The 13,070-nt window shown below is 42.1% G+C and overlaps 1 protein-coding gene across 3 annotated transcripts in view; it reads left to right on the top strand.

Annotated features, from left to right (window-relative positions):
- Positions 1 to 13,070, top strand: part of pcnt (pericentrin) — a 308,639-nt gene that overhangs the window by 282,965 nt on the left and 12,604 nt on the right. For all 3 annotated transcript variants that reach the window (XM_070876280.1, XM_070876279.1, XM_070876278.1), the window contains 3 exons: positions 4,916 to 5,015; positions 10,595 to 10,771; positions 11,295 to 11,533. In XM_070876280.1, the coding sequence (XP_070732381.1) occupies positions 4,916 to 5,015; positions 10,595 to 10,771; positions 11,295 to 11,533 (516 nt within the window). The remainder of the gene's footprint in view (positions 1 to 4,915; positions 5,016 to 10,594; positions 10,772 to 11,294; positions 11,534 to 13,070) is intronic.

The following is a 13,070-nucleotide window of genomic DNA, read 5'->3' as shown; positions in this document are numbered from 1 at the left end:
TGAGATGAAGGGATGGGAGGGGGCTCGTGTGGAGCAATAAACCTGTTGGGCCTGTCGTGTACTGTAAATTCTATGCAATACTTGTTCAATCTTTTCAAAGATATACCAAGAAAAGTATTGATAAGAAGATGCCAGATTTGAATCCTTAAGCTGCATTACACAGCAAGTGAACATACATAGCAACAATTATGATCACATTCACTTAATCTAATCAGTACATCTTTGCATAATACTAAAATAATGAACATGCTATGCTTTCCTGCATCAGTGTGTTGTCTTGCTTTACTTAAACAAAATAACTCAACAACCATTCTGCATTCTTCTTCTGAGATGGGTAAAAGTTTTCCCTCTCAGCTACTGATTAAAAATCTTTACTGACTTTGTAGCCTCTGGCACACTGCGTCTCTGTCTCTGTTTTTATCATTGTCTGTTCACAGCCAGCAAGGAAGGTATACCACACCATCTTACCCCAAGTACCTGGGACCAGAGACTACCGAACACAATGAATGTGAAGTGTTTACTGATTAGTGAGGCGGGCTAATACATTGTTTATTACTTACAATCCTTAGGGAAACAATATCCAACCTTAGCTCATTAGTATTTTAGCCCTTTATCCTAATGCTTCTATTAAACCTGTGTCAATATACATTTAAAAGTAACACTTCTTTTCCCAAATTCGTTCTGTGGAAAATGGTCAAAAAATCCTGAAACGTGACTGTCTTCCTAGAGCCTTTTACTTTGCCAAATTCAATACTTTTTCTTTCGTCAGTATAATTCAAAATTGTGCTTTCTATGTCCGTGTCAAAAATCATTCATGTATGCACAAAGACCGAAGTTGAACCCAGTACTGATCTTTGGGTATTCAGCTTACAATCTTCCTCCAATCGCAGCAATTTATCCTAACTCATTTCCTCTCAGTCAACCAACTTTCTATCGACAGTGCTGCATTTCTTCTCATACCATACATCATTTTTCTAGCAAGCCTTTTGTGAAACACTTTACTGAATGCCTTCTGAACATCCATATGCTATCCCTTTATAATAATGAGTCAAACACAACTTGTCTTTAACACAGTACTGGCTGTCCTTGGATCACCAAAGGAATTCTAAATGCTCATAATATTGCTCAGAACCACCCTCCTCTAAGCCACTGTCCTTGTCCATCACCTATAGATGTATTGGACTGTTCCAGTAACTCGGCGGTTCCCTGCACCTTTTGAGTCCTAACTCCCACTATGGATGGTCAACAACCCCTTTCTTTCTACATTGTCTCTGTGTCCTGAACTGTCTCGCACTGCCTCTTGAGTGATCACATCCTGGAAAGTACATTCCAGAAATATCTTGTACTCTCTGATAGAAACATAGAAATTTACAGCGCAGAAGAAGGCCATTTCGGCCCATCGTGTCCGCGCCAGCTGGCAAAGAGCCACACTGCCCTTGGTCGGCAGCCCTAAAGGTTACATTTAAACCTATGAACAATGACGGAAAGACAAAGAGTACCCAGCCCAACCAGTCCGCCTCTCACAACTGCGACACCCCTTATACTGAAACATTCTACACTCCATCCCAACTGGAGTCATGTGATCTCCTGGGAGAGGCAAAAACCAGATTAAAAATCAAGGCCAATTTAGGAAGAAAAAAAATCTGGGGAAATTCCTCTCCGACCCATCCAGGCGATTGAAACAAGTCCAGGAGATCACCCTGGCCGTATTCTATTCTCTGCAGTATTTACCATTATATCTGCGCCGTCCAACAAAAGGTCATCCAGTCTAATCCCAATTACTAGCTCTAGATCCGTAACCCTGCAGGTTACTGCACCTTAAGTGCACATCCAATCATCTCTTAAAAATGGTGAGGGTTTCTGCATCCACCATTCTTCCAGGCAATGAGTTCCAGATCCCCACAGCCCTCTGCGTAAAGAAGCCCCCACCTCAAATCCCCTCTAAACCTTCCACTAACCACCTTAAAACTATGCCTCCTCATTATAGACCCCTCCATCAATGGAAATAGGCCCTTGCTATCCACTATGTCCAGGCCGCTCAATATTTTGTACACCTCAATGAGGTCTCCTCTCAACCTCTTCTGTTCCAATGAGAACAAACCCAGCCTATCCAATCAGTCCTCATAACTAAGATTCTCCATTCCAGGTAGCATCCTAGTAAATCTCCTCTGCACCCTCTCTAGTGCAATCACGTCCTTCCTATAATACGGCGACCAGAACTGCATGCAGTACTCCAGCTGTGGCCTAAGCGAAGTATTATACAATTTAAGCATAACCTCCCTGCTCTTATATTCTATGCCTCGTCCAATAAAGGCAAGCATTCCGTATGCCGCCTTAACCACCTTATCCACCTGGCCTGCTACTTTCAGGGATCTGTGGACAAGCACTGCACGGTCCCTTTGTTCAGCTACACTATTAAATGGCCTACTACTTAATGTGTATACCCTTTCCTTATTTGCCCTCCCAAGCTGCATCACCTCACACTTCTCTGAATTAAATTCCATTTGTCACTGCTCTGCCCACCTGACCATTAGATTTATATCCTCCTGCAGCCCATGACTTTCCTCTTCATTATCAACTACAAATCTAAATCGTTGATATATACCATAAAAAGCAAGGGTCCCAGTACTGAGCCCTGCGGAACCCCACTGGAAACATCCTTGCAGTCACAAAAACATCCATCAATCATTACCCTTTGCTTCCTACCTCCAAGCCAATTTTGGATCCACCTTGCCACTTTGCCCTGGATCCCATGGGCTTTAACCTTCATGACCAGTCTACCATGTGGGACCTTATCAAAAGCCTTGCTAAAGTGCATATACTACATCGTACGCACTACCCTCATCAACCCTCTTGGTTACCTCCTCAAAATATTGAATCAGGTTAATCGAACACTATTTTCCCTTAACAAATCCGTGCTGACTGTCCCTAATTAATCCTTGCCTTTCCAAATGCAGATTTATCCTGTCTTTCAGGATTTTTCCAGTAATTTTCCCACCACTGAGGTTAGGCTGACAGGCCTGTAATTACTCGGCCTATCCCTTTCTCCCTTCTTAAACAAGGGTACTACATTAGCAGTCCTCCAATCCTCCGGCAGCATGCCCAGATCCAAAGAGGACTGGAAAATTATGGTGAAGGCCTCTGCTATTTCATCTTTTACTTCGCTCAACAGCCTGGGATGCATTTCATCTGGGCCTGGGGACTTATCTACTTTCATTGCTGCTAAATCCCTTAATACTTCCTTTCTCACTATATTTATTTCATCCAGAATATCACACTCCTCCTTGATAGCAGTTTCTGCATTGCCCCTTTCCTTTGTGAAAACAGATGCAAAGTATTCGTTAAGAACTGTAATTGTTCTAGGAACTCAGATCCTCCGCTTCAGAGACTCAATTTTCCAATATTCAGCGCAAATGTGATGCCCCTAGATACACTGAAGATCCATGATAGTCCACATAGTGCACTCAAGACACATCACCAGGGTTCCCTGCACTGCCGTCCCTTTGTGTCTGCCCAAGTTAAAAATGCAGATAGTCTGAGCTTGAACTCCCACTCACACCAAATTCTTGCAGGAATCAGACTCCACCTACCCACTTCATCATCATCATAGGCAGTCCCTCAAAATCGAGGAAGACTTGCTTCCACTCAAAGTGAGTTCTCGGCTGACTGTACAGTCTCTGTCACAGGTGGGACAGACAGTGGTTGAATGAAAGGGTGGGTGGGTAGTCTGGTTTTCCGCACGTTCTTTCCGCTGTTTGCGTTTTGTTTCTGCATGCTCTCGGTGATCAGACTCGAGGTGCTCAGCGTGGACCATTTTCCATACCTCAGGAGCATACTATCAGCAAGGGCAGACATCGACGACGAAGTCTATCAGCGCAGCCTTCGGTCACCTGAGGACCTCAAATCTGGCACCAAGCTTATGGTCTACAGGGCAGTAGTGATACCCGCCCTCCTATATAGCTCAGAGACGTGGACCATATACAGTGGGACACCTCAAAGTGCTGGAGAAGTACCACCAGCGCTGCCTCCACAAGGTCCTACAAATCCACTGGGAGGATAGAGTACCCACTTCACACAAGTATTCATTACCGCAAAGGAAGCTCCTGTCCAACTGCACCTCAATGCTGAACTCCTGTTGAGACTAAAATGTGACAAATTTCTCACTCCACTGGTCTCCCTCAGCTTTGTAGTGTTGAACCACATTTATTCCTGAACAAAAGGCACTACAACTGATAGTGATCATTCATCTCATTACTGTTTGGTGAATGTTCTGTATGCAAATTAGCTGTTACATTTGCCTACATGATAACTGGATAAAAGCCGAGATCTGTCAAGCCGGTGTGGTAGCTGATGTGCAACGGTCCCACACATTAAAAAAATCCAAGCACCTGGAGTTCAGGACTGCAATATCGGGTCCTTCATTGAAATATCTCCAAACTCATCCCTTTTGGTCTGGAAGGAAGTCATCCTTGTTCGAGGGACTGCCTATGATGATGATGAGTGACTACAATTGGTTTTCAAGCAGTTTGCAAAGGTCTATGCATGTCAGGGGCCATACATAAATGCAATTCTTTCTTCCTTTGGAAGGTATCATTTCCTTTCTTTTTTTCTTTGTCCTTCTCCATCACTTCCTTTTTCCCCTTTTCTTACCCTTCATTCCCTCCTTTCCCCTTCTTTCCTTCCATCAACCCCTCTGGTTGAACTGAACTGTTAAACTTTCTAAACTAAAGGAAGACCTTTTAGAGATTATCTTTTCTGTAGGAGGGGGAGCAATGGAGAAGCAATTTAGAGTGCAAAAAAAGTGGGGAAAAATAATACGCAGCTCACTTTTTTGAGAATGTAAAATGTGCAGTGCCTGTTTATTTGAAGACACATAATGAAACAATGTTTGATAGCTCCTTTCCTCTTTTCCTAGGGGACAGGAAGGTTACATAAAGACTGAAGATATAAGAGACCTGTTGCAGACCCTGATAGAATCAAACTGTGAATCACAGCATTTCCTTTCCAGCACACAGGTAAGTTAAGGCATCCAAAATTATGAGTGACAAAGTTAAAATGGGTGGATGTGAGATGTCTGAAAAGATGTCTGATTTCTTTCTTCTTTATTTGTCAGTGTACACCAGAATTGGGCCATTATCTAATGGGGCAAATCACTAGCGACACGTGTTCAATTTAAAAGTTTTATGCCACAGAATGAAGCAAAACCAATTTACCCTAACTCTTTGCTTCCTGCCTATGCTGCTATATTTTCTCTTGTACCATATGTCTGAATTTATCGACTAAACCCTTTTTGTAAGACACTTTCTGAAAAGCCTTCTGAAAATCCATCTACTACATTCTCTATCCAGTCGGTCACTTAAAAAAAAACTATTCTTAAAATCAAGCTATGTTTAACAAATTTAACACATCTCCATGGCTCTCCTTGGTTAACCCACACATTTCTAAATTCTTTCCAATTTTATCTGGAATTATGGATCCTAAGAGACAACGGAGCGGGTTGATGATGGTAATGCAGTTGATGTGTATATGAACTTTCAAAAGGAGTTTGATAAAGTACAGCATAATAGACAAAATTGAAGCCGATAGGATCAAAGGGGCAGTAACAGCGTGGATGCAAAATTGGCTAAGAAATTAGAGAGTAGTGGTGAACGGTTGTGTTTCAGACTGGATGGAGGTATATAGTGGTGTCCTTTCAGGATCGGTATTGGGACCACTGCTCTTTTTGATATATATTGATGACTTGGACTTGGGTATAAAGGGCATAATTTCAAAGTTTGCAGGTGACTTGAAACTCAAAAGTAGTAAACAGAAAGGATAATAGCAGACATAGCTAGACTTGTGAAATGGGCCGACACATGGCAGTTGAAATTTAATATAGGGACGTGTGAAGTGATGCATTTTGGAAGGACAAATGAGGTGAGACATTATAAACTAAATGGCACAGTTTTAAAGGCAGTAATGGTACAGAAAAACCTGGGGGTGTGTGCACAAATCCTTGAACGTGGCAGGAAAAGTCAATAAGGATGTTAAAAAAAGCATATGGGATCCTTGGCTTTATAAATAGAGGCATAGAGTACAAAAGAAAGCAAGTTATGCTAAACATTTATAAATTACTGGTGAGGCCCCAGCTAGGGTATGGTGTTCAATTCTGGGCACCACACTTTAGGAAGGATGTCAAGATCTTGGAGAGTTCAGAGGAGATTTACAAGAATGGTACCAGCAATGAGGGTCTTCAGTTATGTGAAGAGATTAGAGAAACTGGGATCATTCTCCTTAGAACAGTGAAGGTTATGGGAAGATTTAATGGAGCTGTTCAAAATTGAGAGGTTTTGATAGAGTAAATAAGGAGAAACTGTGGCAGGTGGGTTGGTCACCTGATTGAAGGTAAATGGCAAAAGAACCAGAGGTGAGATGAGATTTTCTTTGATGTAAAGAGTTATGCTGATCTGGAATACACTGCCTGAAAAGGTGGTAGAAACAGATTCAATAATAACTTTCAAAAGGGAATTGGATAAATATTTGTAGAGGGAAAAATTCAGGGCTGTGGGGCAAGAGCAAGGGGGGACTAATTGCATAGGTCTTTCGAAGAGTTGGCACACGCACGATGGGCCGAATGACAACCTCCTGTGGTTTATGATTCTGTGAACAGTGGAAAATGTTCAAAGAAATATTTGGTAGAGTAGAGCTCTACTTGTGAAATTAAACAACGTTGGACAACAAACGAAGTGAGAGATAGTATAAAACTAAAGGAAAGGGCTATTACAAATGCAAAGAACAGTAGAGACCCCGGGAACTGGGAGAGATATAAAGAACAGCAAAGGGATACAAAGAAAGTGGTATGAGCTGCAAAAAGGGAATACGAGAAATAGCTTGTGAGGGGTATCAAGGACAGTACTAAAGGTTTTTACAACCATATTAAGAGAAAGAAGGTGGCTAAGAGTAAGTGGGCCCTTAAAGACAGACGCAGGTGATATCAGGAAATGGCAGACTTGCTAAATACTTCACAGTAGTGGATGAGCATAAAGTACCAGAGATATGAGGATAAATAAAAATAAATCAGGGGGAGGAACTTTCCAGATTTAATACAAGTTTTTTAAAATGGTACTGGAGAAAATAAAGATAGATAAATCTCCAGGATCTGATAATTTGCACCCCAGGGTATTAAAAAAAAAAGATGAGGAAATTGTAGATGCTTTAGTCATGATCTTCCAAAACTCGATTCAGGAATTGTCCACTTGGATTGGGAAAATTACCAATATCCCTCCACTATTTGAGAAGGGTAGAAGAGATAAACTAGGAAATGATCAGCCTAATGTCTGATGTGAAGCAGTTATTAGGATCAATTATTATTAGAGACAGAGTGACTGAGCACATGAATAAATATGAATTGATCAGAGAGAGCCAGCATGGATTTGTAAAAGGTAAGTCATGTCTGACGAGCTTAGTTAAACTAAGAGTATAACTAAAATGGTAGATATGGGACTGTGTGGATGACATTTATATGGACGTAGAAGGCATTTGATGATAGTCCACACAATAGACTGTTAGAGAGCACATGGAATTGGAGGCCATCTATTGGCTTGGATAGGAATTGGTTTGGAGATAGGAGACAGAGAGTAGGGATAATGGTTATGTCCTCTAGTTGGCAGGATGTCGAGTGGTGTCCCCCAGGAATTTGTACTGGGGCTTTTCACTGTTTAAAAATGACTTGGATGAAGGAATAAAGAGCCATATATCCAAGTTCGCTGACGACACTAAGCTAGGTGACACAGTAAATAATGTAGATAGGAGAAGCAAGTTACAAAGAGATGTTTAAAGATTAAGCTAGTGGGCAAAACTGTGGCAGATGGACTTCAACATGGGGAAGTGTGAAGTCATCTTTGAACCCAAGAAAGAAAGATCAGAGTATTTTCTAGATGGTAAGAAGCCAGGAACTAGAGAAGCAGAGAGACTTAAGGGCCCAGGAACAGAAATCACTAAAAGCTAGTGGACAGGTGCAAAAAATAATTTAAAAGGCTAAAGGAATGTTGGCCATTATTTCAAGAGGGCCGGAATAGAAAGGGGTGGAAGTTATGTTACAGATACAGAACTCTGGTTAGTCCCCCATCTGGAGCACTGCATTCCATCAGGAAGGATATATTGGCCTTGGAGGGTGTGCAGCACAGATTCACAAGAGTGATACCGAGGCTAAAAGGGTTAAATTATGAGGACAGGTTGCATGGACTAGGCTTGAAGATTAAGGGGGTGATCTAATTGAGGTATTTAAGATGATTAAAGGATTTGATAGGATAGATAGAAACCATTTCCTCAGGCTTGAGAGGCTGAATGGTCGCCTCCTTTTCCTGTGTTACAGGCAGAAACAGTTATGGCCGGGATTAATAATGAACACTGTGACGTTATGTTCCATTTTGGTGTAAATTATCCTACAATTTCACAGGCTTAGTTTTTATTTTATGAACTTCAGCCTATTTTTGCAACCAAGAATTAAATAATTAAAACATAAAGGATATTATTACTTCATAGAGTCATAGAATCCTAGAAATTTACAGCACGGAAGGACGTCATTTCGGCCCATCGTGTCCGCGTCGGCCAGCAAAGAACTTTCCAGCCTTATCCCACTTTCCAGCTCTTGGTCCATAGACCTGTAAGTTACGGCACTTCAAGTGCACATCCAAGTACTTTTTAAATGTGGTTTCTGGGTTTCTGCCTCTACCACCCTTTCAGGCAGTGAGTTCCAGAACCCAACCACCCTCTGGGTGAAAACATTTCCCCTCAAATCTCCTCTAAACCTCCTAACATTTAGTTTTAAATCTATGCCCCCTGGACCTATTTCCCTCTGCTAAGGGAAATAGGTCCTTCCTATCCACTTTCTCTAGGCCCCTCATAATTTTATACACCTCAATAAGGTCTCCGCTCGGCCTCCTCTGTTCCAAAGAAAACAACCCCAGCCTATCTAATCTTGCCTCGTAGCTAAAATTCTTCAGTCCAGGCAACATCCTAGTAAATCTCCTCTGTACCCTCTCTCGTGCAATCACATCTTTCCTGTAATGTGGTGACCAGAACTGCACGCAGTACTCTAGCTGTGGCCTAACTAGTGTTTTATACAGTTCAAGCATAACCTCCCTGCTCTTGTATTCTACGCCTTGGCTAATAAAAGCAAGTATTCCGTATGCCTTCTTAACCACCTTATCTAGTTGGCCTGCTACCTCCAGGGATATGTGGACATGAAATCCAAGGTCCCTTTGTTCCTCTACACTTCTCAGTGTCCTACCATTTAATGTGTATTGCCTCGCCTTGTTAGCCCTCCCCAACTGTATTACCTCACACTTCTCCGGATTGAATTCCATTTGCCACTGTCCTGCCCACCTGACCAGTTGATTGATATGTTCCTGCAGTCTACAGCTTTCTTCTTCATTATCAACCACACAGCCAAATTTAGTATCATCTGCAAACTTCTTAATCACACCTCCTACATTCAAGTCTTAATCATTGATATATACCACAAAAAGCAAGGGACCAGATACTGAGCCCTGTGGAACTCCACTGGAAACATCCTTCCAGTCACAAAAACCCCCATCAACCATTACCCTTTGCTTCCTGCCTCTGAGCCAATTTTGGATCCAACTTATCACTTTGCCTTGGATCCCATGGGCTTTTACTTTCGTGACCAGACTGCCATGTGGGACCTTATCAAAAGCCTTGCTAAAATACATATACACTACATCAAACACGCTACCCTCAGCGACCCTCCTTGTTACCTCCTCAAAAAATTCAGTCAAGTTATTCAGACACGACCTTCCCTTAACAAATTCATGCTGACTGTACTTGATTAATCCGTGTCTTGCTAAATAAAGATTTATTTTGTCCCTCAGAATTGTTTCCAATAATTTTCACACCACCGAGGTTAGGCTGACTGGCCTGTAATTACTCAGTTTATCCCTTTCTCCCTTCTTAAACAAAGGGACAACGCTAGCAGTCCTCCAGCACTACACCTGTAGCCAGAGAGGATTGGAAAATGACTTGACTACAAACTAGTTACTGCATTCTAAATAATTAATTGAATGTGTAGTAATTAGATATTTCTGATAGACATGATTAGTTGCCATTTAAGCTCTCTCATTCCATCATGAGTTGTTTATCTGTTCCTTTTTGTGATCTCTAATACTTGTTCTTGTCTGCTGATGAGCACTCCTTATTCAGGTATTGATTTCCTTTCATCATTTCTCGTCATTTATAATCAGCTTTGCTGGTGGTTTTTGTACCTCACTGCTTCAAATAACGAATAAAACCTGAAGTCTTGTGAAGAAGATCAGAAATAGGAGCAGCAGTAGGCCCTATCGAGTCTGCTCCACTATTAAATAAGATAATGGATGATCTACCTCAACTTCACTTTCCTACCCTATTCCCATATCCCTTATTGCATGGCTTTAGGGCTAAATTACAAGCCAATCCCAGGTTTTTTTTCTTAGATCTACATAGCGCCATTTAAAACACCTATAACAAGGCCACACTCTCCATAATGGGGAAAAGTACAACATAATTTGTTTCAGCACCGCCACTTGTCTTGACATTGCTGTGTGATCTTGTGTTCTAGGAGAAACCAATTGACAATGCAAATTTAGTCCTGAATTTTGAACGGGCAAGTTGGATGAAGGAAAGAAACCAGTTAGTGAGAGCCTTAAAAGAAGCTGAATCAGAATTGGCTCGAGTGATGGCAGAGATTGAAAATCGCCCTCTGCGACATGACCTTGTTGACCCCTCTAGCATGAAGGTGAGCATCAAGGAGATTTGACTCTACACCTCCGTAATACATTTCGGAAATATCCTAAAGCTTATTGTAAGGGTAGAAACTTATCCAAATGTGCTGGTTTCAACTTGTTTTGAGAAATTCAAGCTATCCGTTTCTTTGCTTGAAAATATCGCTCTTTTCCCAGGGTGTTAAGATCATATTCTGGGGAAAACTTGGTTTCTTGCATTGTGCATAACTGCATACTTTGCCCCATAAATTACAATTATCGATGTATTGCTGGTTTCAACTCTCTGTCTGTCTCTTGTCAGCTAACCTCACTGTCTCGATTTAATAATGCTCACTTGGAACTGCATAGCAATAATAATTTGGTACCTGCACTGCTGCGTTGAGAAATACTTCTACAGATCCCCTTTTTAATTTAAATACATGTTCCAAAGTTTTGTTAGTCTTTGTAATTTAAAAAACTTTACATGCTGCAATTAGCCAATTCTTTGCCCTTATACTATATACACAAAATCTAAATGTTGCCATGTTTTGTGTGCAGATGCAGCGGCTTTATGGCAAGTACCTCCGAGCAGAAAGTTTCAGGAAGGCCTTGGTGTACCAGAAGAAGTACCTGTTGCTGCTTTTAGGGGGATTCCAGGAATGCGAGCAGGCGACTCTGTGTCTTATTGCACGTATGGGAGTGTACCCTTCTCCCTCAGACCTCCACATGCCCACCCGGCATTCCCGTCCATTAACAAAATTCCGCTCTACTATTCGAGTGGTCATTGCAATATCCAGGTATGAATTATTTTTTAAATTGATGTCAAAGCTTAGTTAATTTGGCATAAAGGCATTTGTTTTCAAACAGCATTCCATTTCCCCTCATGCTCTTTCCATGATACTCACCTCCTGCTCTCTCGGTCCCATTCCCACTAAACCACTGATCACTGAACTTCCCCTCAGGCACACATGCTAGCTGGCATTATCAATAGTTCTCTCTCTTCAAGTACCTTCCTTTCAAAACCACTGTCATCACCTCCTCAAAAATATCTACCATCAAGCCCACTGTCCTTGCAAACTTCTGCCCCACCTCCAAAGTCCTTGACTGTGTTGTCACTTTACCGTGCTCATCCATGCTCACGTTTCCAGCAACTCCTTGTTTGAATCTCTCTAATCACTTTTGCTCCTGCCACTGTACCAAAATGTTCCTCACAAAAGTCACACAAAATCCTGTGAAATGACTGTGATCATGGAATATTATCCCTCCTCATCCTCTCTACAGTCATTGACACAGCTGACCACACTATCCTCTTCCAACATACATCCTACATTGTCCAGCTCAGTGGGACTGCCCTCACTTGGTTTCACTCTTACGTATCTGATCATACCCGGAGCATATCCAACAATGGCTTCTATTCCAGCCCTACATCATTATCTTTGGAGTCCCTCAATAATCTATCCTTGGCCCCCTCTTCCTCTGCATTTGCATTTGCATGCTGATCCTTGGTCACACTGTTTGCAGGCATGAAGTCAACTTCCACGTGTACATAAATGATACCCAGCTCTACCCCTCCACTACTGCTATTGACCCCCTCCACTACCTCAGCATCATCAGACTATTTGTCTGAAATCCAGTCAAACAAGTTGCAGTTATCTCCAGATAAACATTTGGAGGATTAAAGCCATCAACTTTAGCTCCTGCCACAAACTCCATACCTTAGCCACAGATTCCACCTCTCTGCCTGACCACTTTTTCAGGATAAACTAGACTCTTCACAACCTTGGTGTCTTATTCGACTCAGAGCTGAGTTTCTGATCCCAAGTTCTCTACATCACAAAGATCCGCTACTTCCTTCTCCACCCTACCTCAACCCTTCTGCCACTGAAACCTTCATCCATTTGTTTGTCACCTCCAGATTGGCAATCCTAATGCTCTCCTGGACAGCCTCTCAATTTACACCATCCGGAAACTTCAGCTCATCCAAACTCTGCTGCCTGTATTCTATCCCACACCAAGTCCTGCTCACCTATCACCCTTGTCCTCACAGACCAACATGGGCTTCTGGTCCCCCAGTATCTCAAATTTAAAATTCAAATTTTTGTGTTTAAATCCCTATCTCTAACTTCCTCCAGCCATTTGACCCACCCCACTCCAAACCCTGCATTCCTCCAACATCCCGCTTTCTTTTACCCTACCATCGCCGGCTGTGCCCTCGGCCATCTAGGCTCCATGCTTTGGAAAGCATGTCCCTAAACCTCTCCACCTCCCCCTCCGTCTTTAAAACCCCCTTTAAAATCAAGTTCTTTGAAGCTTCTGGTCACTCCTCCTAATATC

Source organism: Pristiophorus japonicus, chromosome 3, assembly GCF_044704955.1.
Source record: "Pristiophorus japonicus isolate sPriJap1 chromosome 3, sPriJap1.hap1, whole genome shotgun sequence".
Taxonomy (NCBI): Eukaryota; Metazoa; Chordata; class Chondrichthyes; family Pristiophoridae; genus Pristiophorus; species Pristiophorus japonicus.
The sequence above is the reverse complement of the archived record's forward strand: the minus strand, read 5'-3'. Positions and strand labels throughout refer to the sequence as shown.